Here is a 24,523-nt window from a genome sequence, read left to right on the forward strand (position 1 = left end):
AAGGAAAAGTTGGTTGGCTCGTGTACTATACGCGCTAACATGGGAGCCTTGCCCAGCCATCTTTAGACAGCATCATTGTCTCATCCTCGAATATGTTTTATTTTATAGTCCTACTTGATAAAATAATTGATAACAAGCACAAACTCCATCACAAAAAGGTACAAACTAAAACCATCTGTGTATTAATTTATATTGTTGATTTAATTCCTGAAAAATAAAAAAACTAAATTATATAACATTTTTAGAAATACTTTTAATATTTTAAATTATATGAGGATTGATTTGATGTGACTTAATTGATTTGATTAATTTAAAGACAATATCATTAAATTTTTTTTAAAAAAAAATTCTTGAAAATTTCGCTCTTCATTAATATATATTATTTCTTTTAACTAAAGGCTTTGATTTCGCTATTTTTTGTGGGATGCTATTACAACAAGATTGATGAAAATAGAGATTTGATGGTGTGTCTATGTTGAGAGATTGAAACCAAAAGAAAAGGAAGAGAGAATGGATACATCATGGTTGTTAAGAGAATGAAAATAAAGTTGGGGTATATAGTTGACTATATCATTGATTCATGCTATGAGTTTAATATTTTTAATATAAAAAATATTTAAATGTTTTAATTATTTGTTTTGGTAAAAATAAATTTTAAATTATATAGGAATTGATTTGATATGACTTGATTAACTTGGCTGGTTTAAAAATAATTCGGAAAAAAACTAAAAAAAAACAAAGTTCTTACCTTTTTTTTTAATATTAAAATAATAATATATTGAATATATCTTACCAAATTAGATCAACGAGCAATCCAAGTTGAATCAAGTACAAAATAATATTAAAAAGGAAAACAGAGAAAAGTGATCGCATAACATTAGCTTTACTAAAGTAATTTATCAGTGGCCTCTGAGTACTCTAGAGCTGAAGCATCATCCTTTTTGCTGTCTTTATTATCTTCAACAGCATTAAAGCCAAAAGGATCAATGTTTTCTTCCCTGACACTAACTTCAATCCTCTTTGAAATTCTAAGAACATTATGGATTTTTGGCCCGTATTCTCCTTTGCTCACGATCCTCTCCCTTTTCGAGCTGCACATCTTCTGCTCCAATAAAACATAAAAATAGCTCACTCCAAGTAAAACTAATCATCTCTTAATAGAATATAAACCTCAGTTTAACAGGACATGAGAAAATTATTTTGGAATACAAGAATCAATGAAAGTTTCAGCAAGCCAGTGTTCGATAGGCACTTGTTAATTAAAGAACGAGCTAGTGCTCTAAATTAGACGCTCATTAGTCGAACTCGAATCCAAGAAATATTCTTTTTCATAAACTAATTCGCAGTTCCCCGTACAACAGAAAGATCAACTTACATGGTCACAGCCTTCTGATGGTAGGAGATGGAGTTAGGCAAGTGTAAGCATGGTATTTGGCATGAAACCAGAACCCACTAGAGCCATGATCAGAGTTAAATGAAGAACTTCTCACTGATTTAATTTCTTCACAGCTCTCTGAATTCAGTTGCTTCTCTCTGTGATCGATCCTACTGAGTTTTGATGCCAGATTTTTATATGCAATAGCTCCAACAAAAGGCTACTTCAAATACTGTGGTATAGCCTGTCTGAATGATCAACGAAATAAAATAAATAAATAAAAATTTCACGCTTGCTCTTTCACGTGGTTAATATTTCTAGTTGCTAGAAGCCAGAAGCTTACGTTAATTATAGATTTTAAACCTACATGCGTCTGACTTGTTAAAATATAGTACGAAATAAAATATAATTCTACAACTTCCGTATCAAGATGAGGACAAAATTGGTACAAGTCATAACTTATCCAAAAATGTATCTCCATTCCATGACGTGTTGACCCCGACTCAAGCAGTCATACGCGTGCGTTCTTCGCTAGCCTTTGCCTTGAAATTTTTTTCTTTCCTCCCAACTATGAACAGGATTTGACTCCACATTAAGGCTTCATTTTACAAAGAGAAGATGATTGGAAACTGCCCCAAGGAGGCTCAAAAGACCGTAGACCTGGACCCAAAAAGAAGTTTAAAGGTGTTATTATAATCACCATCAGAAAATTATAAAACAATCATGAACTTTCTCCTATAATTAAAATATTAATAGAATTGCCGACGGAAACATATTGTCGGCAAGTTTCTTGTCAAAGACTTGCATTGACTTGCATTCTATTTGATGTTTTCGTCATCAGCTTTCTTTTTCAATAGAATATTCATATCAAAATATCATATTTTAATGTTCATCTTCAATCGAGAAGTCCATCAGGGAATTTTTTTTAAACTGTGATGTACACATCAGATTACATGTATTTCTTGATTAATCTTTTCTTGAGAACTTAAAATTAATAATTAGATAAATTTTTAATAGCTCTAAAATTTATAATATTAAAATTAATAATTTTTAAAAAATAAACTGAAAATCTAACTAGTTAAATTTAATATGCTTAATTTCCTTAAAAGTAGAGTGCTACTGCCCGAGACATGTAAGTTTGATCCGGCCATCTTAGAAGAGCTGCTGTAATAAACTCCTCAAAGACTCTGAAGCAAAAATATATATATGATCGTCATTATTCATCAAATATGACTCAGGTCAAAACAACTGAAAAGAAAACTAAAAAAATATAAAGTTAATTTGATATGCTTTTTCGATTAATAAGTTTAGCAAATGGAAAACCAAGTCCCCAAGAGACGTAACGTAATGGTAAAGGACTTGAGATCTGTACAGCAGGTCTTGAGTTCGAGTCACGGCGTGCACCTCTGGTAAGAGCCTGGGACAGACGGGGTTTTATTCGCTCACCTGGGCTCACAAAATACACTTTTCGGGGATGAGATTTCCTCAAATCCAAAAAAAAAAAAATGGAAAACCAAACAACCTCAATTATAGACCTATATATACATATTGAATAAAAATACATGAACGATGGTACGACTTTACTTTAGAGAAAAAAATTTAAATTTTTTTTTATTAAAATTTAATATGATTTGTACGTTTTGGATTGTTTTGATGTGCTGGTGTCAAAAATAATTTTTAAAAAATAAAAAAATATGATCATTGGCATGTATTTCGACACAAAAAAGTTATTTAAAAAACAACCGATACCACACTGTCAAGCACCCTTTGTCTGACTTGTAGCCCTGTTTTACATTGCATAGTAAATGGGAGCCGGGTAAAATTTGAGATTTTATTTGTCTAAAATTAATTTTTATATATTTTTAAATTGTTTTGATACGATATTTGATATAAAAATAATTTTAAAAAATCAAAAAAATATAATTTTAATAAATTTCCAGCCACACAACATTTAAAAAAAAATACATTACTGCAATCACTCACAAATACATTAGAAATATAATAGAGAGAAGTACAGCAGTGGAGAACCAATTTTTGCTCTCCATACAGAAGCAACTACGTACACCTTAAGTCCAAGCCATAGCTACTACATACTGCATAAACTTAACTTCTGCTACTAAAATCCAATCCAAACCTATATACATATCTTGTCATTCTCAAGCAACACAGGAAAAAAAAAAAAAACTCGACGTCCAGTACTACTACTTCACACAACTAGGCGACCTAATTTTGCTTCTTAGCAGGCAGTTCAGAGCTGCCAGAACAGAAACACACCTGATGGAGTCCCCCTACTAATAATATCAATCTTTCAGCACTGTTTACATGGCAAGCCCAGCTCACCGTACAGTCCTGCCCCTTTTAATTGACCATTAACCAGTGGCTTCATTGTCCACCGTAGTGCCATCGTCTACTTTCTCTTCGCTTTTCTTCTTCTTTTCTTTTTCACTGTTGAAGCCGCCAAGAGGGAGCTTCTCCTTTGCAACATTAGCCGCATCCTTGGGTTTGCGTCCTCCATTGTTGGTTTGGCCACCGCCCCCGTGACTAACATCAGGTCCACGTCCAGCACTTCTGATCACACACAAGAAGAAATTAAAGGATAATGACATGGACGTAATTAGTGAGATTTCATATCTAAATCAAGTGACTGTCACTAACGATAATCATTAAAGAAAGACCTTAAATAATTCCTAGTTAAATTTGCTGTCAGTCATTTGTTTTTATAAACAAACCAAACTCTTTCAAAATTTCCTTTATAATCTAAAAACATATTTTTGTTCGGCAAACACATGAAAATGATTTCTGAATTATCAGCTGAGTGGTTAAGAAACTATTGATATAGCCCCGGCGAGAAGAGGAGGAAGAAGAAGAAGAAGAAGAAGAAGATTAAATCTAGCCCAAGAAAACCCTCACGGCTCAACCCGACCAAAAAAAGAAGGAAATAAAGAAGAAAAAAAATGTCAAATGCATGTTCATCACTTATTTGAGTACTGGACTGGAATGAGATCCAGAAATTCGTAAGCGAAATGACAAGAAAATTTCCAAATATATAGCCACATGCATAGGAAACTTGACCTACATGATCAAAGTTTTACGCTGGTAGCATAGCCTGGTATTAGGCATGCGGACCAAGGTCGACTTTGGCATGAAGCCACCGGCCACCAGAGACATGCAAGCCATAATGGAGAAGTTTTTTTCTCTCTGAAATGCTCTGGAACTCTAAATCTATCTACTATACTCTAGCTTATGAGGTCCTAGTGAGACTTGAGGCATGGTTTTATAATGGAAAGCATGGATGACTTCATTGACCTCAACAGTAGTTTTCCTGTCTACTGTTCACCAATGGGAGATTTTAGCGTTTTCTATATGTACTTTAGGAAACCACAATATATGTATATTTTTAAAAAGATAAGTTTGAGTAATATATATATATATATATATATATATATATATATATATATATATATATATATATATAAGGGTGGAGCCAGGAATTTTCCTGTCATGAGCTGTTAAATAAATATATAAATATTTTTTAAAATCAATTATTAACTTATGTACATAAATTTTTGAAGGTAATAGTAAAATTTAAATTTAAATACACTATCCAAAATATTAACAAGTAAATTTAAAGAATATAAAATTGAAGTGAAAGTAAAAATAAATTCACTATTAAAGTTACATTCTTCGATGTTTTGTGGAATATAATTCATCTATAATTGAATCTAAATCGATATTGTAACAACCCCTCAACCGAGATAAAATAACAATCTCATGTCAACTAGAAAATAAAGTAATGAAATTTTTTTCCTCTTTCAATTCCTCCTTCCTTCACTTGATTCTTCCTTAGATTAGTGTTTTATAAGTTGGACTTTGTAAGTTTACAAGGTTATTCTCTCACTTTAATCTTATTTTTTTTCCTTGGATTTTTTTTTTGTTAGCATTACCAAGCTCCGTTCATCCTAAAATTTTAACCGGATTTTATTCAATATATTTTAAGATCCCTCGTAAAATTTCAGCTCAATCCGATGGTTGGATTGAAAATTACGTCCAATAACGTAAAACTGGTCAAATTATGATTTTTCATTAAATTTCTGAATTTCTCCAAAAAACTCTAAAATTTTAAGTCAAGCTAAAACATCATATTAGAAGGTTTCATGCAAATTTTCAGAATATTTTGATAACTCAATCAAGAATTATGAATTTTATTTTACATTCAAAAAATATTGATAAAATCTTGATCTAGGTTATAGCTCACCCAAGCCTTTAACATTCGTGTCTATATATATATATATATATATAGTGTGACTTGACTCCATAAAGTGTGTGAGGTCCCCTCACAAATAATGCAAAAAGCGACATGTTCTTCTCGTGGGCTCGGTAATGCTAGCATGATTGCCCAACTTTATTTTTGTATATAATGCGGGTGGAATTACCTTTCTTTCCTTCTTTCAATCGTTCACCTTTTCTTCTCATTAGGATTTAAAGACAGTGATCAGTTGAAGACAAATCGTAAGAAACGAGAGAATATGAATTATTGTGCAGAGACCACATCCTCAATAATCTATTAAATTATTTGTGTGATCTTTTTATATCTATATAGTCCCCAAAGAAAATTTTATCAACATGTTTCCTCGAAAGAATCCTACTTCCTTGTTATTGGCTTTCCCGCTAACCTATCTCCTTGAAGGGGCGTCAATCTCACATACCAATTACCATTTACACTACCATAATCTTTAAATTTATTGACAGAATTTTCTGTCAGTATTTGCACTATTATTCTGTTGATAATTAATTTACCAACAAAATCACTGATGAAAATGCTCCATCGGTGAATCTTGTGTCGGTAATATTTTGTCCGTCGGTAAATCCGTTGATAATAAAAAAATATTGTTACCGATAGATTTACTGATGGAAAAAGCGAGCAAAAACAAATTACCCACTTCATTCCGTTGGTATTTCCCTCGGCAAAATACTGTATGTAATTCCGTCGGTAATTATTTAAAAATATTTTTTTTTAAATCTATTTTACAAAACTATAAAATAATTAAATTAATATAAATCAACACTCTATAATACTCAAAATGCTTGGAAAAAAGAAGAAGAAAATCAACTCAAACAAATTTGCAACAAATAAATTCAACTAAAAAAATTCATATAAAAAAAATTTAAAAATCCTATAAATAAATCAACTAAAAATTGATCTCATATGAAAAACAAATCCTACAACAACATTCATACAATTATTAATAACAAAAACAATTAAAAATAAAATAAAAAAACAAATATAGTGAAAAAAGCACGAAAAAAAAAGCATACCTTAATGTAGTTGCAAGTGAAGTCAAGAAGAGAAAAAAAAAACAAATTCATAAAGTATATACTAATTAAAAAAAAAATTGAAAAGAAAAAAGAAGAAAGGAGAAGAAGACATACCTGAGCATGGGGGAGAAGAGAAAGAGTTGAGGAGAGAAGAGAAGAAAAAGAAATGAATATTGATGTTTTTTACATATGGGGAAGAAGAAGAAGAAGAAAGGAGACCGGTTTGTTGTGAAATTAAGGATTCTAGGCTTTTTATTGGGGCGTTTTACCGATGGTTTTACTGACGGATAATTAAATGTTAATATTTTTAATCATTCTATCGGTGATTCCGTATGTAATATTTAATTAAAATTTTTAATTTAATCTAAATTTTTCAGAAAACCGCCAAATAACACCAACGACTTTTCAATCCGTCAGTGATTTTGTCTGTAAAGAACAGTAATTAACAGTGAAATTAGAAAATGAACAGTTCTAGAGCTCTTTGAAAAATACCGATGGAATTCCGTCGGTGATTCCCCTTTTTAATTGACATGATAAACAGTGTTCACAGTTTACCAATGAATTTTATCGACGGAATTTATTTCGTCGGTAATTCCGTTGGTAAAATCATCACGTAAATGTTTTTTTTTCTTTGTTTTATTTATTTTGTTTCCCACTGTAATTCCCTCGGTATATACCGAGGGAATATTGCCATCGGTAAAATCCGTCGGTAAATTTCCGACGGAAATATTCCCTTGATATTTCCATTTGTATTTATCAATTTTCTCATAATGTGAGTGCTAACCTTTCCATCAATGGCATAGAAATAAACAATAACCAACTACTCAATTTTTCAACTCACTTACCAAGAAAATCAATTATTTTTAATTATTACTTCACTCTCCATGAGATAAGATTAAGTGATCGAGGGGTATAAATATATTGGTTTATCAAGTAAACAATGACAATTCTACCAAGTCCATTCAAGAAATCAAGCAGAAAACAAGTTCATCGTAATATTCATTATCTTAAGCTCAAGATGCAGCTATTTAAATATATTGGTTCATCAAGTAAACAACTTTCCTTCTCTCTTATAAGTTATTGACTTAAATATTGGAGGGTCCTATTGTAATAAAGACTTGTTTTGTAAGGAATATCAAGTCTAGAAATAAAGCCTATACACATTAAACTCAAGATGCAGCTATTTAAAATCCAAATCCAATATGATGTTTTCATGACTTTATCGCCCCCTAATTGTTTATGCGGTGATAAATGAAATTAGAGGATTAACAATACCCGTACAGACACACACGCACACACACCATTTGCATTCTCTAAGAACGAAGAAACAACTTGGTTCACTACCAGAAAATTAGTAAATACAAATAAAAATACCGATGAAATTTTTCTATCAGTATTTTGGGATGATTTTTTTCGACAAAATTTTACATACTCGTATCCATCGGCAAATACCGACAGAAAAATTATCTCGGTATATACTAAGGGAATTGCAGTGAGAAAATAAGAAATGAAAAATAAAAGTTAAACAGTACGATGACGTGTAACTTTTATAGACAATATTACTGGGGGAATGTATCCGTCAGTATATTCCAGAGACCATGAGAACTGTTCTCTTTCTCTTTGGTGTTCAAGGTGTTCATTACATACAGGTATACCGACGAAATGTGTTCGTTGATATATCCTAAAAACTATAGGAACTATTCCTCTTCTCTCTGATACTGTTCACGGTGTTTATTACATATGAGTATACCTACAGAATGTGTCTGTCAATATATTCCAAAGACCATGAGAACTGTTTCACTTATCAATGTGCTGCTAATTATTGTTTTTTACAAACGAAATCATCAATGGATTAAAAAGTCATCGGTAATATTTGAGGGATTTCTAAAAAAATTTATTAAACTAAAAATTTAAATTAAATATTACAGAAATGCTATTAATTATTATTCTTTAACTACGGAATCATCAAATGATTTAAAAGAAGAGACTTCAATTTTTTTAACCAAATGTCAGCGCTCATAATTCTTTCAAAGCTGCATTTCTTCGAACATCCTTCCTGCTTTGGCTAAAATGCTAATTAAAGTCTTTTGCGTCTACTTGAGATTGGCCCAGTTGATCATAGTTTGAACACTTGCGATAAAGGTGTAGACTGTGGAGTTTTACAGCGTTCTTTTGCTGAATAATGGGTGGTGGCAAGCTGCAAAGTGGACTCGTGAGCCTACATATATATTATACTTGAATATATAATAGAGATTGAATATTCAGTTGATCCCATGAATGACATGTTTATTCTTCTCTTTCTTTTTTTTTTCTCACTCTAACTCAATCTTTTTTCAACTTCAACTTTTTCTATCTCTCTCTCTCTCTCTCTCTCTCTCTCTTACACTTTATTTCATTGTCCCCTCCATTTTTATTTCAAGCTCTTTTTTTCCATCACATTCTCTCTCTCTCTCTCATTAATTAAAGTTTCTCATAAAAATGAATTGTCTAACAATTAATTCAAAAATTTTACTTTTTTATTTAAATAATAGCTCATAACAGTGTAAACTAAAAAATAAAATGATGTTGGTAAAAATTAATACCAAGATTGTTTTTACACGACACGAAAAATACAATATAAATTTGAGTTTTAAAATCACATCAGTTAAATTTTTTTAACTAATTATATATTAATAATTACAGTTAATTAGTAAATAATTGCATAGCATAATTAAAACAAAAGTAAAATAAACAATGTAAAATTTCAAACACTTTAAAATAGTAATAATTGTAGAACCTAGTTCTTTATATATAGAAAAATAGATTAAAAAAATTCACAGAGCATGCTTAATGAACACTGATTTCGACAAAGAAGAAGAAGAAGAATGGAAGCATTCATGGTATATTTTCATCAATTATTTTAAAACTTATTTTAAATAGTTCATACATGCTAATTGACTGGGAAACAAGCAACTTATGCACCGCTAACAATGTTTATTTTTTATATAAATTAAAAAAATTATCTCTTTTATCACTAGTCTAAGTATAATTAACAATCTAAATATATATAAATTGTAGTGTTTAATCCCTTTTAAGAGCTTGAAAGAGTCTTTGCCTTCCTTTCTCTTGTTGTAAGAACTTCCATGTAAAGATTTGTTTTCTTATTTACTTTTCCTCACAAGTTATCATCTCTCGATCTCACACAATTTTGTACCCTTTATTTGAAGAAGGCCTTTATCAGAAAAGAAACTGGGCTAAAAAAACAAAGAAAGAAGATCGGTTTGTAGTTTGCATATTCCCATCTTTTAAAGCGAAGAAGAGCATCTCTTGATATATATTGTGGATAGGATAGCAGCAATATACAATTGTAGAAAACCAAAAATAATATGGAAGAAATACGTCTTTCTAATGACAACTAACAGCACCTAATTAATTAATTAATTAATGGGAAAAATAAATAGATGAACACCCAACACATATCATTATATGCCTTCCTCAAAAAAAAAAATTTAATAAATTATAAAGGGTATATCTCAATTAGTCAGGTCATGTGTTTGTTTTTTAGATATTATTAGTTTGAGTTTCATAAACTTTAAGGTCACTAAAGACTTATATTATTATTAATTTTAGATCAATAAAATTAATTGAGATACGAAGAAACTCGTTAACATTAATATTAATTAAAAAATAATAATAAAATAATAAAATCTGTCCCGATATGTTTGTCTGGAATCTTCCTATATATTCTGTCCTTCAAATTAAATAAAAAAAAGTAATAAAATAAATGGACATTCTTACCCCTTAAATATAAAGACGACGACAGCATATACACGTGGAAGCAGATAACTGGTTTCTGATTGTCCAATCACACTTGTCATCCTTGCGTAATCACTGCCTGACCTTTCCTTTTTGTCCATTTTGCCGTGCTCACTTCGCCACTCTCACCGTCTCCTCGCATCCCCGCCAGTACCGTCCCCCCTCCTCTCTCTTCAATGTCAAATACCCTCTCTCGCATGCCTCCTCCTCTCAAAAACCCTAACTTCCTTTACTACCAATTTTCCCAAAATGCCGTCCCACTTCCTCTCTAATTCCCCTTCTACCCCTACAACCAAGGCCTCCGATCGCCAAAACGACACCTCCGTTTCTCTCCCCTCAACCTCCACCTCATCTTCTATTTCCCCAGATATGTGGAATTACCTTTGGATCCCTTTCTTAATCTCGCTCTCTAAAGAGCTAACCCTAGCTCGATCAGCAACAGCTACAACTTCTCCTTCGATTCTCCTCCCGAGTCAACTCGCCGATGACTCGCCTTCCGCGCCTAAGTGTCCGGCCCCCGACACAAATCTGAATTACCGTCCGGTGATTGGAATTTTGAGTCATCCGGGGGACGGTGCCTCCGGGAGGCTTAATAACGCGACGAACGCTTCGTATATTGCGGCGTCGTACGTGAAGTTTGTTGAATCAGCTGGTGCTAGGATTATTCCATTGATTTATAACGAGCCAAGAGAGATTCTTTTTGAGGTATCTAGATTCTTTAAGGAGAAGTGCAAAGATTGATTTTAGAGTGGGTTGGATCATATGATAAGATTAGATTGGAGAGGAAGTGAAGTGGAAACTGAAAAGGGATTTTTTTTAAAACGGTTGTAATTGAGAGAACTTTTAAGTAATTCCGAAATTAAGTATTTGCTTATTCGAGATAATGATTTGGAGTTAGAAACTTTGTTGATGAAAAAGAAAATGAAAATGAAATTAAACAAAAACAAAATCTGAATTTTTGAAGTTTTGTGCATGATCATTAAAAGGGATAGTCTGGCTTGAATGCAATGCTTGCACGGTGTAGGGGTATGTTATCATTATTTTATAATCTTAGTAATTTATAAATGTTACTTAAGCTTGCTTGTTTGGTGTTGCATTACAGAAGCTCAATCTGGTAAATGGAGTGCTCTTTACTGGAGGTTGGGCTAAAACTGGTTTGTACTTCGACACTGCGAAGGCAATTTTCAAGGTAGGTAATTTTTTCAAACAAACCTTCCATACTAAAATTGATTTCAATAAAAAAATTATTTCAATAAAAAAAATTGTTTTGCAAGACGATGCATCCCACGTTTGCAATATGTTTAGAATTCACCAAAAAGAATAAAAGAAGACATGGCATTTTCTACTTTTAGTTTTCCCCCCTAACTGTTGTCAGTACAATCATCTTGTACTTGCAGGAAGTTTTAGCAAGGAATGATGCAGGCGTCCATTTCCCAGTGTATGCCATCTGCTTAGGCTTTGAAATTCTGACAATGATCATTAGTGAGGTAATATATGGCCAAAACATATGTATATATATAGCCTGTAATGATCAGACATTCCCATTCCAATTATTCCCATATTTTCCATTTTGACAGACTGATTCCGTGCGAGAAGAAGGATTACCAATTTATATGTTATTTAAAATATATAGTCCATAGTGATTAGGACTCTTCAGGACTTTTGGTGTGCCTGTAAGTACACACATTATGTATATCTTTTGCCATAGTGACAGTAAATTGAGAGTTTCAGTTTCAATTTACAGCGGTGGATTTCCTTCAGTGTTTCACTGTGGATTCCGCTTTCTCTCTTGGATTCGAGGAAGCCCTGGTGGATATCTGGGATTTAGCTTGGTGATTCTAGGTTTTCTACCCCTTTTCTATCTGTCGAGTCTGTTACCCTTTCTACAGCAATTGGTATTTGTTTTGCGTTGCCAAGCTACATGTCTCAAACTTTATTCCTAATGTTATTGTTCTTGTTCTAGGTGGTTATTTCTGTTGTTTTCTATTGCTGCTTAACCTGATTGTATGCTGAGAGGAGGTAAAACTTTAGGTTTTGTTTTTCTGTGAGATGTATAATTAAATTAAATATGGCCTTACAGTGCAATGATGATGTTGGTGGTAAAGTTATTGCCAGAAAAATGTCTGAGTAATTGTTTTGTTTACTCTATCATCCATCAATGTCAAAATGTCCGAGTAGTTGTTTCAAATATTAGTGCACTCTTGTTAGTGGAAATTCTTACAAGTCCCACTTGAGAAATGTTATGAGCATAACTTTTATTTTTCCTTGAAAATAGGACAATCAAATTCTGGAAACATATAATGCAACTGATCAGGCTTCTACTCTTCAATTTATGGAAAACATAAGTATCGAAGGAACTGTGTTTCAGAGGTATACATGCTGTAATCCCCCCCCCCCTCCATCTCGTTAGCTTTGGTAAAATTCAAGCATTTCTCTTATACCAGTTTGTATAAACATTCTCAATTTTTTGCATTTATCAAACATGATGCATGTAATTTTATTTTCTTACCAAGTTTTTAGTTTCTTTATAGAGCCACAAAAGGATATTAATGAATTTGTAAACAGTGTAAATACCAATTAACTTTTCTGTCAATAACTGAACGAAAGAGTTTTTCAAATTCTTTTATATGTAAGATAACTGTTCTGAATCCCAATTAATAGTTCCTTGATCATCATTATTTGTTTTACTTCTTAATTCTTAACATGCTGTTATCTCAATTTCGTCTTTGACATGCCAAATGCTTACCCTTTATTTTTGTGTGACTTGGTTACTGGCATGGAGAAGATGTCCTAACTTGATATAGTTACCTAATATCCAATATGGATGTGTGCTGAATAAGTGAATACTTACAAGATGATGTAGTGTCAAATTGTATTATCCAGTTTGCACACTGCGAAGCATGATATGTGGCATTATGCAATCTGCAAGGGATAAATGGAGGTCTTTTGTTATCATGTCAGGAACTGTTTTGCCTAGCTACTTTGGCATTTATTGTGAATTGTTTTTCTTAAAGAAGTTCTATAATTATTCAATATTGGCAAAATGATACTTTTAGTTGTACCAAGCAAAAAACTGCTAGTTAACATCAATATTCCTTTGCAGATTTCCTCCAGTTTTGCTTAAAAAGTTGAGTACAGATTGCCTAGTCATGCAAAACCATCATGTGAGTTCACAAAACTGGTAGTACCTTTGGACTTTGGTTGCATGGTCAAATAGAGACACATGATGCTCTGTTTCTTGTTTCTTTCTTTGTTTAGATTTCTGTAATATATGACATTTTACACTTTAAAAAGGACTATATTTAAAAAAAATTTATTTTGGTGCAGTGTTCTGTCTTATAAACCAGCATTACCTATCCATTTCCTCGTGATTGGAGATCTAAGAATATCTTGATATTCATTAAATTTGAAGCCAAAAAGGAAAATGTAAATTAGACTTTCCTCCATATCTGGCCATATTTTAATACTCTTATACTGAAGAACCGTCCCTCAAAAGTAAACTAAAATATACTGGCTGATGAGTATCACTCGAGTGGAAGACGGAACGATGATGCTGTTGTCAGGAGAGTATGATCTGGAGTTTCCACTTTCTTGGGAAATATTTATGTTTTGCATTTCCATAATTTAGACAGGATTGGGGAGATGATACTTGAATGTTTACATCTCCCAATTCTAAGTTTTGCCACCTGCCCTTGAACATGACTGTTGCATCAATGCCGTCTTAATCTTTAATATTCTACTTTTATTTTCAAATTAGAATACTAATCCAAAGGCTGCTTTCCCCTTTTTATCTAACTTATCTGATCTTCCAATGCAACAGTATGGCATCTCACCACAACGGTTTCAGGGAAATGAACATCTATCTAGTTTCTTTGAGATCCTGACTAATAGTGCAGACGAAGATAACCAGGTAATGGATGCAATAATTTTGTGATGTAGTTTTCTATACACTTGAAGAATTCTAATTCTTTTCCCAACATCTATTTTAGGTTTATGTCTCCACTGTACAAGCACGCAACTATCCTGTGACTGCCTTCCAATGGCATCCCGAGGTATTGCTATCATGTGCTTTGCATTAGAGCCATTGTGTTTTTCTGTGGAGATACATCTTTGGATGGGCAAATTCCATACTTGAAGTATAAAATATGGATTTAGATAATCAGGAAATTCAGGAAGGATGACAAGTCCTGTATACCCTAAAAAAAATTAGTGTGGGATAATGGATGCAGCTGTTTGTGCTTTGTAGTTACAGGAGAAATTTTTGTCAATTTTCACTCCTTGTATTACACTCCTACTCTTCTATATGTAGAATACATGCAAACCTGGTCATCATATAAGAAAGTCTTGCGTGTATGTGTTTAAGCTGGGTCTGGTACTTTTACATAGATCAATTTGGGTATTTAGTTTAAAAACATTAAAGTGGCTTTAATGTCCAAACAATGTAGGCAATTATTTTATTAGCATTACCATAGCAAAAGGAGCAGTGGGAGGTGGCAGGGGATAAAATAACATCATAATATTTTTATAGCTCAGCTTAATTTCTAAACATAATTGAGCAATCGATCGTCATGGTATGGTGCACAAGTGTCGATTCTCCTTTGTTTTTCAAAATTTGCTTATGGTAGTAGGATTACTAGTGACTGAAATCCAAATGCATTTCAGAAAAATGCTTTTGAATGGGGGTTATCAATGATTCCACACTCAGAGGATGCCATTCAAGTGACCCAACATGTTGCCAACTTCTTTGTTAGGTGAGGATTTTGTTGTGCTGAAAAGTTATTAGCTTATGCTGCAAACTTTTTTTATGAGATGTGCTGAGGATGTACTTTGAGCCTTGGACATTCTGAACTGAGGTTTTGCATATTTTAAACAGGCTCCAATAAATCATCTACTCATTCACATGCATGTTAAGAAGGCTGGTTAATTCCTTCTGTTGTAAACTTAGTATTCATGGAAATTTTGTAGCAGAAAATATGAAGGCATAGTTCATGTTCAGACCTTTCAAAACACAGAAAGTACCAGAATGATCAAATGATACACGCAAGCTTAGATATATTTGAAGTTGTTTACAGTGGTTGTATCGAATACAACCAGTAGCATTTGAAAATCATAAACACTGTATTTTTAACATTTTGACATTTTAACTAATAATCTTGATTAAATTCATTCTATACTACCCTTATCAATATTGATATTGAAACTTTTGTGTTCTGCTGTGTTTATTTTCTGAGAACCCTGTCAGAAGTCCAAACGAAGGAAATTAAAGTCCTATGGTCTGGCCTGCTTCGTGAACCTTTTCATTTATCTATGGTGCTTTGTTGTTCACAGCAGAGTAATGAGATGAAAAAAAAAAAAAAAAACTGATTTCAATGTTTGTTTTGTGCCTGCAGTGAAGCTAGAAAGTCCTTGAACAGGCCACCTGCTCGGAAGGTACTTGACAATTTAATTTACAATTACAGTCCCACATATTGTGGGAAAGCTGGGTAAGTGAATTGACTCCGAGAACCAAGTTTGGCACACAAATTTATTGTTACCAAGGTTGGCACTTGCATTTTCTGATTTGCTTTTCTTCTTTTATCCTACTGTAGGAAGGGATATGATGAAGTTTACATCTTCGCAGAACCAGAAACACCAAACAATACGAGGTGTGCGCATGGTAATTGTCATGGACGTGTGAAATTATAAATATTTGAGACTCAGCACTGAAGTCTGAACACATAAATTGTATCATTATCAACAATGTAAAGCTTAAGATCGAACTGAAATAAGTGCATTTGTTAATAATTCAAGACATGATGGTTTGTGTTCGCAAATGCTTTCAGTATTGACATTACGCCACTGCCAATTAAGATGTATGACAGCATCCTAGTCATAACTCATAACTTCACTGGTGACCCTGTTTGACTATGATGTAAAGTACCTGCATATTACATCAAAACACTATGATGTCTTGTTCATCCATTCTCTCCCATGCTTCAATTCCATTTCCCGTTATTGTTTCCATCAAACCAATGTAATTCAAATACATTGAATCATGCGTGATGAATGCCTTGGTGCCCATCCAAATAGCTTACCCCAGCCGAAATCAGCTTTATATCAACACGTTTTATTTATACAAACTGGCAGCTGTGATATAATCACAATTCTCATCAGAAAACATTTCTCCTTTCTTTCAGTGGCTGGATAACCTTGAAAAAATACCCTTCATCGCTATGTATTTCTGCCATGAATTGGCTGTCAATTTTCCCCTCGGCTTCCCTTAGATAGCTCACTAAGGCATCCAATTCTACTTTGTCACTAGCTTTGCATTACACAGGTTCTTTCCAAAGAAGATTTCCAATATTATGTTCAGGCAAAGGTCGACTTTTTGAGTCATTTCCTGTTCTTGAAGCAACTATGACACTTGTCCAGATAATTGCTAGCACGACCTCAATTGAAGTTGGGGACTGGACAAACAGGGATCAACTTGCTTCTGCCTTGAGCTGTCTTATCGCCAATGCATCAAACACAAATCTTCTCCAAGCACACTTTCCTTTTCTGAACATAGCGGGCTGAGAGAAATGGAGCAATAAAACTGGGATATGCTGCTTGTGATGTAAAACAAGCAGTAGTTGACCGAGCTTTCATAAAGGTGCAAAATGATGCCCCATCAAAGACATTGTGAGAAACACCAGCACAAATAGCTATAACGCCGCACAAATGTGTTTACTTCAACCAGAAGAACATAATTACCTAATTTTGATGAATCTGCTGGGTTTCAGGGAAAGAACTGGTGCATAAAGTGGCTCCCCGTTTTTTTCAAGAAATGTTGATAGGTGAAAAGTTTTCATTTGGGCTTCGATGAAATAAACTCCCTCGTCACTGCAATCAATGTAAAGGTCATGTTTGATCTTTCCTGCAAACGGGTAAAAGTGAGATGGCAGTTACAAGCATGACTAGTTGTGGAAGAACTTGGCCAGATCATGAGAACATGACGAGACAGACAAACATGGAGCATGGTTGAAAATGCTTTTGAGGCAACTAAGTTCTGCAAACTGGCTGCGGCCTTGTTTGAAGAGAGAATCACTAAGTTCATGGAGGAGGAACACAAGAGCAAACTGCTGGGGGGGAGTAATAGCTCTATAAATAGGCTGCAAGTAAGTTTTGTATATATTACACACACGAATTTATATATATTCCTTTATTAATAGTTAATAAAAAGTTGGAAAAGAATTTACTTGCTTTGTTTGTGTTAATTTCATTTACTTGCAAGTGAGAAAAGACTGAATCTAGACTACAGCATGGGGCTGGAATCTTGAGCGAAAAATTTATCGCTATGATAGTTGTCTTCTAGCTATAACTCGGAATACACTTACTCTTTGTTGCAAATAATTCTATAAAATCTATTTTAGTATTTCATATAATTTAAAAATTTAAGGGAATAAAATAAAAATAAATTCAATATTAATTGTGAAAATTTTTAATTTAACATGTATTTTATAGTATTTAACACCGTATATGTATTTTATATTTAAGTTCAAATATAATATGTTTGATCTTGATTAATAAAAACTAATTGTATCGGAAGTAATTATTTATTTTTTAAAAATCAAACTAAAAGAGTCAATGATAATCAACAAAAATGCTAGAAAGGTGTTTAATTTTAGTTAATGATTTATATAAATATCATAAGAGAAGAAGCTTTTTTATTTTGAGAAAATAAAAATGAAAACAAAGAAAAAAGATATATGATTTGAATTGCGAGTTTAGTAAATTAACTTGAGTTGATTAAAAATTAAGCTTCATAATTTATTTGTAATTATTTTCTACGGGGTTATCACAGTCTTAAACAAACATCACAACATTAGGGCAGTGCTTGGTTTTATGAGGATCTATTATTTCATCATATAATTAAATAAAAATACTTTTAAAAAAATATTAAACTCATTGAATTCCATAACTTGGATCGTTGATTTTGTAGGTTAACTTAAATTGATTGTAAACTAGATTTCATAATTTATTTTAATTTAATTTTTATAGGGTTATTGAGGTCTCAAACAAACGTTCCGATATTGAGTTGGTGTTTAATTTTATATGTAACTATTTTTATCATCATATAATTAAATAAAAAATAATTTTAAATTATTTTAAACTCATTGCAGCTCATGACCCAGTTATAGGTTTTATAGGTTAAACTATGAATCTCGGATTGAATCAAAATGTCATCATCTCAATATTTTTTTAAAAAAATATTATTTTAATTTTTTTCTTAAAGTTAAATAATTTTTTTTATAATTCGGATTATTTTTGAATTCATCATGTCAATTATATTACATCAAAAAAAACTTTTAAATAATTTAATTTAAAACTCAAGCGTTATAAAAAATCAAGTTTAAAAATTTCAGAGATTTACCCATTGCCAACCAAAAATTTCTTGTTATTTAGACATTTTTTTATGTTTTTTAAAAAATTGCTCCAATATACAACATAACGGGAGCTAATTATCTAGTCTAAAACTAAGGACAACGATCATTTCCTTCCTATGTAATCAACAAGAAAATAAAAGAACATCTCACATGAATTAGTTGTTTGGACTCCGCTATACATGTGGGTCCTTTATATTTGTGTGTATTTATTTATGTGGTGCACACGGAAGCATAAAAAACAAAAAAAGATAGCAACATGAAAGATCAAGCTTGACAAAATAAGTTCAGCACACCAACAACCCTAATTTCTAGTTTTATTTTCTACAATAAAATTTGATATATATTTACTGAAAAATAAGCTAAATAATTTTATTTATACTCATTCATTCTAGATCTATCTTAAATTCTAGATCTATCTTAAAAACAACAAGAGTCTTAATTATAGACTTGTTTTAGGAATTCCTAAACTAAAAGGAAAAAATAAAATTATTAATATTAATATTGGATTTACTAAAATAAATAGAAATAAATAAAAATCCCATAATATTTTTAAACTAAATAGAAAATAGCAAAAGCTAAGAAAAATGATTTTTTAAAAAAAATTCTTATTTCATTAGTCTTTATAGGTTGGAGAGAACTTATCTTCAAGTTTTGATTATTTATTAAACAAAGAGCTAACTATTGAACATTGAAAATATTGATCATCTTTGAATCCCTGTCGAGTGAATTACATTATTGTTATTAATGATTATTAGAGTCATAAAATTAAAAAATCTTTTATTTGTGGTTTCTTAAAAATAAGTTATTTAAATATCATTTCACGGTCACATCAAGTAACTCTAGCCATTGAAGTGTACCATCATTAAAATTATATGAATGTTTTTGCGATCTATTGACCTTGACATATCGGCCCGACTTAGATAAAGCTAGCTAAAAATGAACTCCCATAACACTTTCAATAGTTATATAACTATTACTAGTTGTCAATGGCTTATTCCAAACTAATTTCTTTCTACACCACTTTGATTTTTCACACTCTAATTCTTTTTCTTCTTAACAAACTAGGATAAAAACAATATATTTTTACGGTTATCACAAAAATCACCTCTTTATTAAGCACTAATATTATAAGCTTTTTCTTGATTCTGATGATATATGTATTACATTGTCTGTCATACAAGATATTCAAGCCATATTACTATGGAACAATATTTATAAACATCACATCAAACATTATTAAAATATCTCTTACTTATAAAAAATAAAATAAGATAGCATTTATCGATGATTACTTTAGCATCTCGATTCAACTATTTTTATGTATAGGGTCTTTGATGTTTTTCTATTTTGAGCTGCAATTTTTTTATAATTTCTATTAATATAATACTCTTGTAATTATCATCATTAATTAATGATCAAATTATATACTTTTTTTTTAGTGGTACCAAAAAAGAATGGAGTATAATCAATCCTCATCTAAATTAGTTTTAAGAGCAGACGAGTTTTTTTGGATGACGAAGGCAGCACAGTCATCTCTTTTATGTAAAATATCCATCCATAACGTTATCCTTACCTCCTAAAGGTCTCTTTTATCTCCACATCCACCCCCTTATCCACATATTCAATACTCTCTAGGATAATAATCTTCCCTTTTATTTCTAAGTTCAAGCACTATAATTTAATCCATTTTCTTCCTGTTAAATTATGGGCCTAGCTGATGCACCCTTGGCCCAGAATATGGATCCATGGAAAACACAGGTGATATATGTCACCTGCCTGCATTGCTATTCCACCCTTGAAAAAAAGAACGCAGAACCCCCAAAAACAACATGGCGGGAAAACCAGTGTCTTTGTAGAGGGAAAATCAAACACTCTCATTTTGTCCTTGATTGATGGAGTGGGTAATTTCTTTCTCTTCATCCACCCGCACACCTACCCGCACAACCACCTGCACAATTTCTTCCGTCTCTAATTTCTCTTTGAGCCCAAAACCCAAATAAATTATGTCCCAAATGGAAACCCTAGGCATTCTCGATGAAATTGAAGTTCTTGTCTCTGATAAACTCCAAGTGGTACTTCTACTCCTCTTCAATCCCCTTAGTTTTACTGGGTTTTGTTGTTGTAATCTTGGGTCGGTTTTAGTGAATCTAGAAAATTAATTAATTATTTAATCACTTGGTTTCAGGTTTCATACAAGTGGTTGAGTCGAAATTTCATGGTTTCATCGAATGCTGCAAAAAGGTAATTTTCCTCTCTGAAATTTGTGATTTTTATTTTTATTTTCCTGGTTTGTGCATTCAATTAACAAATGGTTGGTGTTGCTTCCTTAAGGTTGCTTCAAGAATTTGTTAACACACGCGGAAGTGGATTCGAAGTAGTATACACTCTATCCGGTTGGTTAAAGAACAACCCTTCAAGTTACCATATAAGGCTTGTTTCCGGTCCCAAACTTGAAGGTCAGGTCTTTGAATGGTGCTAACATCATTGTAGTTATTGTTGGTTAGAAACGAGAGATACTTGAAATCGCAAGGATTTCCATCTATCCCATTATAATAGATGAGTTTTAGGGTGGCATTGCTAGCTGCTGCTCTTAGATTTGCAATAATGTGTCCTGGAAGAATCATTAGGTGACTTGTTAGTATGCCATAACCATAGGTTTGTGCTTTCGCCTAAGCAATTTAAGCATTTTTCACTTAGCTTTTTTTTTTCCCCTGGCTCATCTATGATCCCTCTTCCTGGAAGAGAGTTTAGCAGTTAGAATTTCTTTCCTTCGAATTGGCCATGGAAATGTAGTTGGAATTCTTTGAATTCTATTGATTAGAACAAAGAATTATAGAAGTGCAACAAGCATATTATGCATTCACATGAATATGTGTGATGAAAGTTGTTTTTGTCTATTTCAATACCTCGGCTACTTGATTCTGGATCGATGCTGTTGCACCCGTTGCTGGTACATAAATTTCATGCATTCTTTCGTGGTTTGTTAGTATCATCCATACTTGAGTGTTGTGCCTGAGACAAGGATACAGGGATATGCTGAGATTTCCTTTTTCGATTTTTTTTCTTGCAGAAGCTAAACAAGAATTCAATGGCAATTGCTCAGTTCAGGTATATAGTGTTCAAGCTTGCATCCCAAAAGATCCAGCTGCACTTTGGAATGCTGAATTTGTTCAGGCAGAAGAGCTCTTCAAGCAATCCTTCACAGTTGATAATTGCTTAAGAGATAACAGGTATGATGCACCTGTAGTCTGCAATCAGTTCCAGTATCTTACAAGAACTTGACTTGTGTAGATCATGGAATTGCTAGATATGATTATTATTTCATTTATGAAATTCATATGCAGCCTTTACAATAATGCAGCTGCCGTAGTAACAGCTTATTACTTTGCAAATATTCAGACAATGAAAGCCTGAACCGATGATCCTCAATAATTTTCTGACTGCTGACCTGCCTCGTGCAACAAAACTATTAGTACTAAACTGTTCTAGAAGAGAGTTGACTGGTTATGTCAAGTTTGTTGATGATGCACTTTGAACTCATTTTTTAATGTAATTAGCACACACAAATGTGTTCTTATTGGGGGTGGGAATTGGTTGGGGGTAATGAGATGAGATATTTCAAGCCTTGGATGGTTACAGATTGAGGGTTTCCCTCTCTCTCCCTTCTCATGAATTGCAGCAGAAATTAGCTTATTTTCCTTGGTGCTTGAATTTTTCTTCTGCAGATTTTGTGGGATTCTTAATTCCTTTGTTAAGTACAATTGTGATGGACCTGCTGCAACCAAAAGTATGGAAATCCCAGTAATTCAAGTGTGTCAAACTATTACAGCTCCACCATCTAAGCAAACCAAAGTTCAGCAAAGCCCAAAGGTTGGTCCTCCATCTCCCAATCTGGTGAACAGTGTCAAAAGTGAAAGGAATGGAACAGGAGTTCGTGATCTGGCTACCAAGCAGACTGTGGATGAAGAAAAGGTTTCTCTCTTGCCTGCCAATAAGAAGAAAGGCCAGAGTGATAAAACCTCTTCTGGAAATGGAGGTTCGTTGGCAAATTTGTGGGGTCGTGCATCTGCCAAGTCAAAGCCATCTAGTGCACAAGCTGATAATGATAAGCACATTCCAAATCCTACTGGTAGGTTTTTTATTTGGTTGCCATACAACAAGGAAATTGTCTGCTTAACTAGGATGTAGGATTTTCTAATGTGACTTCTGCAAGACAAGCTCCTATTCTACACCTGGGATTTAATTCTTATCTGCTGTTTCTTTTTCAATTTCTGAATTGGTTTATTTCATGTTATTAGTGAGTGCAGAAGCTCAAATTTCTGCTTGTGAAGAAATTGAAATTGGGAGCAGTGATGATGAGGCTCAGGGTGTGAATTTTAAGCGAACTTCTAATGGGGATAGCAGTAGAAAAAGGAGGGTAGTTTTAGATTATTCCGATGATGAGTTTGAAGATGCAGTCAATCTAGCATCACCAGAACTTCCAAAGGGCCAAAGCAGTACAGCCTTGGTTTTGGAGAAGCCCCACTTCAAGAAGCAAGCAGAAGATAAACCAGTGATCAAGGTAGAGAAATCAACTGAAGGAGCACCTAATCAGTTGTTGAGAGATGATTCTTCAGTTGGAGAAGGCATTGACTCTAAAACTTCCTCTTTGGAGAAGATCCAGAGTGACTTCACCTTCTGTGATGCTCAGAAGGATACGGCTGCTGGTGCTGCTCCAAACTCCCCCAAAAGGAGAAAAGTGCTAAAGACACGGATTGATGAGCGTGGAAGAGAAGGTACTCCCTTGCTCATCCTTCTCAAATTCCAGAAAATCCTCCAAGAAATATGATGACTTGGATTTTTTGTTTTTTGCTTAAAAGCTCTATATCCTACCCGTTAAATCTTTGTATTTTGGTTATTTCTTCTTTGTTTTTGTTTTCCTTTTCTTTTAAATTCCTTTCTTGGATTCTTCTCTCTAGTTTTGAAATGTTCCACAAAACCTAATTTCTTGTTTTCCTTTTTTGTTAATATATGTCTTTCTCTCTGCTGCAGTAACTGAGGTAGTCTGGGAAGGGGAGGAGACAGAAACTAAGAAAGTTGAGTCACAGGATTCGAAAAAGAAAGCAGAAAATACTGCAGTTACAAATACTGTTAACAACAGGTCAAAACTATTACATTATAATTTCACTTGCATGTATTCGGTGTATGCTTTGCCTAGTTGATTCTTGTTGTCAATTGCCATTTAGGATTTGGTGATAAAACTTTAGCGTGTACCTGGTAACTGCACTATTAATCTTGTCTCGTTCATTCAGGGCACCTCTGACTAAGAAGTCTCCAGCAGCAGGAAACGGTGCTCCGTCTAATCCAGGAAGCAAAGCAGGGAACAAGAAGGGAGGGAACAAGGACCCTAAACAAGGCAACATTCTATCATTCTTCAAGAGGGTTTGAGCAAACCAACTAAATATGAATACGTCATCTGATAACCTACTTTTATTTTCGTCTTTTTGCCCCCTCTTCCCTCTTTTGTGGTTTTCTTTTTGCATATTCCTTTTTGGCGTTGTGAATGGAGGATTAGGGCCTTGAGGCAATCGATATGCTAAACCTTTTGTGTTGTATGAAATCAATACATGTTTATCATTACTAATTGCTCACG

The 24,523-nt window shown here is 33.0% G+C and overlaps 2 protein-coding genes and 1 long non-coding RNA gene across 3 annotated transcripts; 2 read left to right on the top strand and 1 right to left on the bottom strand.

Annotated features, from left to right (window-relative positions):
- Positions 1-776: 776 nt before the first annotated feature.
- Positions 777-1,679, bottom strand: LOC112326662 (uncharacterized). Its single transcript, XR_002980557.2, has 2 exons — positions 1,376-1,679; positions 777-1,102 (listed from the first exon to the last, which is right to left on the bottom strand). It is a non-coding gene; the product is annotated as an uncharacterized LOC112326662 (long non-coding RNA).
- An 8,918-nt stretch (positions 1,680-10,597) lies between these two features.
- On the top strand, positions 10,598-16,299 carry LOC18095447 (gamma-glutamyl hydrolase 2). Its single transcript, XM_006370044.3, has 10 exons — positions 10,598-11,191; positions 11,589-11,675; positions 11,884-11,973; positions 12,762-12,856; positions 13,590-13,650; positions 14,307-14,396; positions 14,476-14,538; positions 15,149-15,237; positions 15,877-15,969; positions 16,075-16,299. Exons 1-10 carry the CDS (start codon positions 10,736-10,738, stop codon positions 16,169-16,171), a joined length of 1,221 nt encoding a protein of 406 aa, XP_006370106.2. The 5' UTR covers positions 10,598-10,735; the 3' UTR covers positions 16,172-16,299.
- Positions 16,300-20,670: 4,371 nt separating this feature from the next.
- Positions 20,671-24,521, top strand: LOC18095449 (uncharacterized). The gene is made up of 8 exons (XM_006370046.3): positions 20,671-20,963; positions 21,077-21,132; positions 21,223-21,347; positions 21,962-22,121; positions 22,617-23,020; positions 23,190-23,666; positions 23,923-24,031; positions 24,183-24,521. The coding sequence occupies exons 1-8, from the start codon at positions 20,895-20,897 to the stop codon at positions 24,316-24,318; spliced, it is 1,536 nt and encodes a 511-aa protein (XP_006370108.3). The 5' UTR covers positions 20,671-20,894; the 3' UTR covers positions 24,319-24,521.
- Positions 24,522-24,523: the final 2 nt, after the last annotated feature.

This window comes from Populus trichocarpa, chromosome 1 (genome assembly GCF_000002775.5).
Source record: "Populus trichocarpa isolate Nisqually-1 chromosome 1, P.trichocarpa_v4.1, whole genome shotgun sequence".
NCBI lineage: Eukaryota > Viridiplantae > Streptophyta > Magnoliopsida > Malpighiales > Salicaceae > Populus > Populus trichocarpa.

Excerpts from the sequence above, each read along its gene's own strand:
- LOC18095447 (XM_006370044.3), top strand. The coding sequence starts at position 10,736 with ATGCCGTCCCACTTCCTCTCTAATTCCCCTTCTACCCCTACAACCAAG. Across the intron at positions 11,192-11,588 it reads CAAGAGAGATTCTTTTTGAG|AAGCTCAATCTGGTAAATGG; the intron begins GTATCTAGATTC and ends GTTGCATTACAG. Across the intron at positions 11,676-11,883 it reads CTGCGAAGGCAATTTTCAAG|GAAGTTTTAGCAAGGAATGA; the intron begins GTAGGTAATTTT and ends TTGTACTTGCAG.
- LOC18095449 (XM_006370046.3), top strand. The coding sequence starts at position 20,895 with ATGTCCCAAATGGAAACCCTAGGCATTCTCGATGAAATTGAAGTTCTT. Across the intron at positions 23,021-23,189 it reads GCACATTCCAAATCCTACTG|TGAGTGCAGAAGCTCAAATT; the intron begins GTAGGTTTTTTA and ends TCATGTTATTAG. Across the intron at positions 23,667-23,922 it reads TGATGAGCGTGGAAGAGAAG|TAACTGAGGTAGTCTGGGAA; the intron begins GTACTCCCTTGC and ends TCTCTGCTGCAG.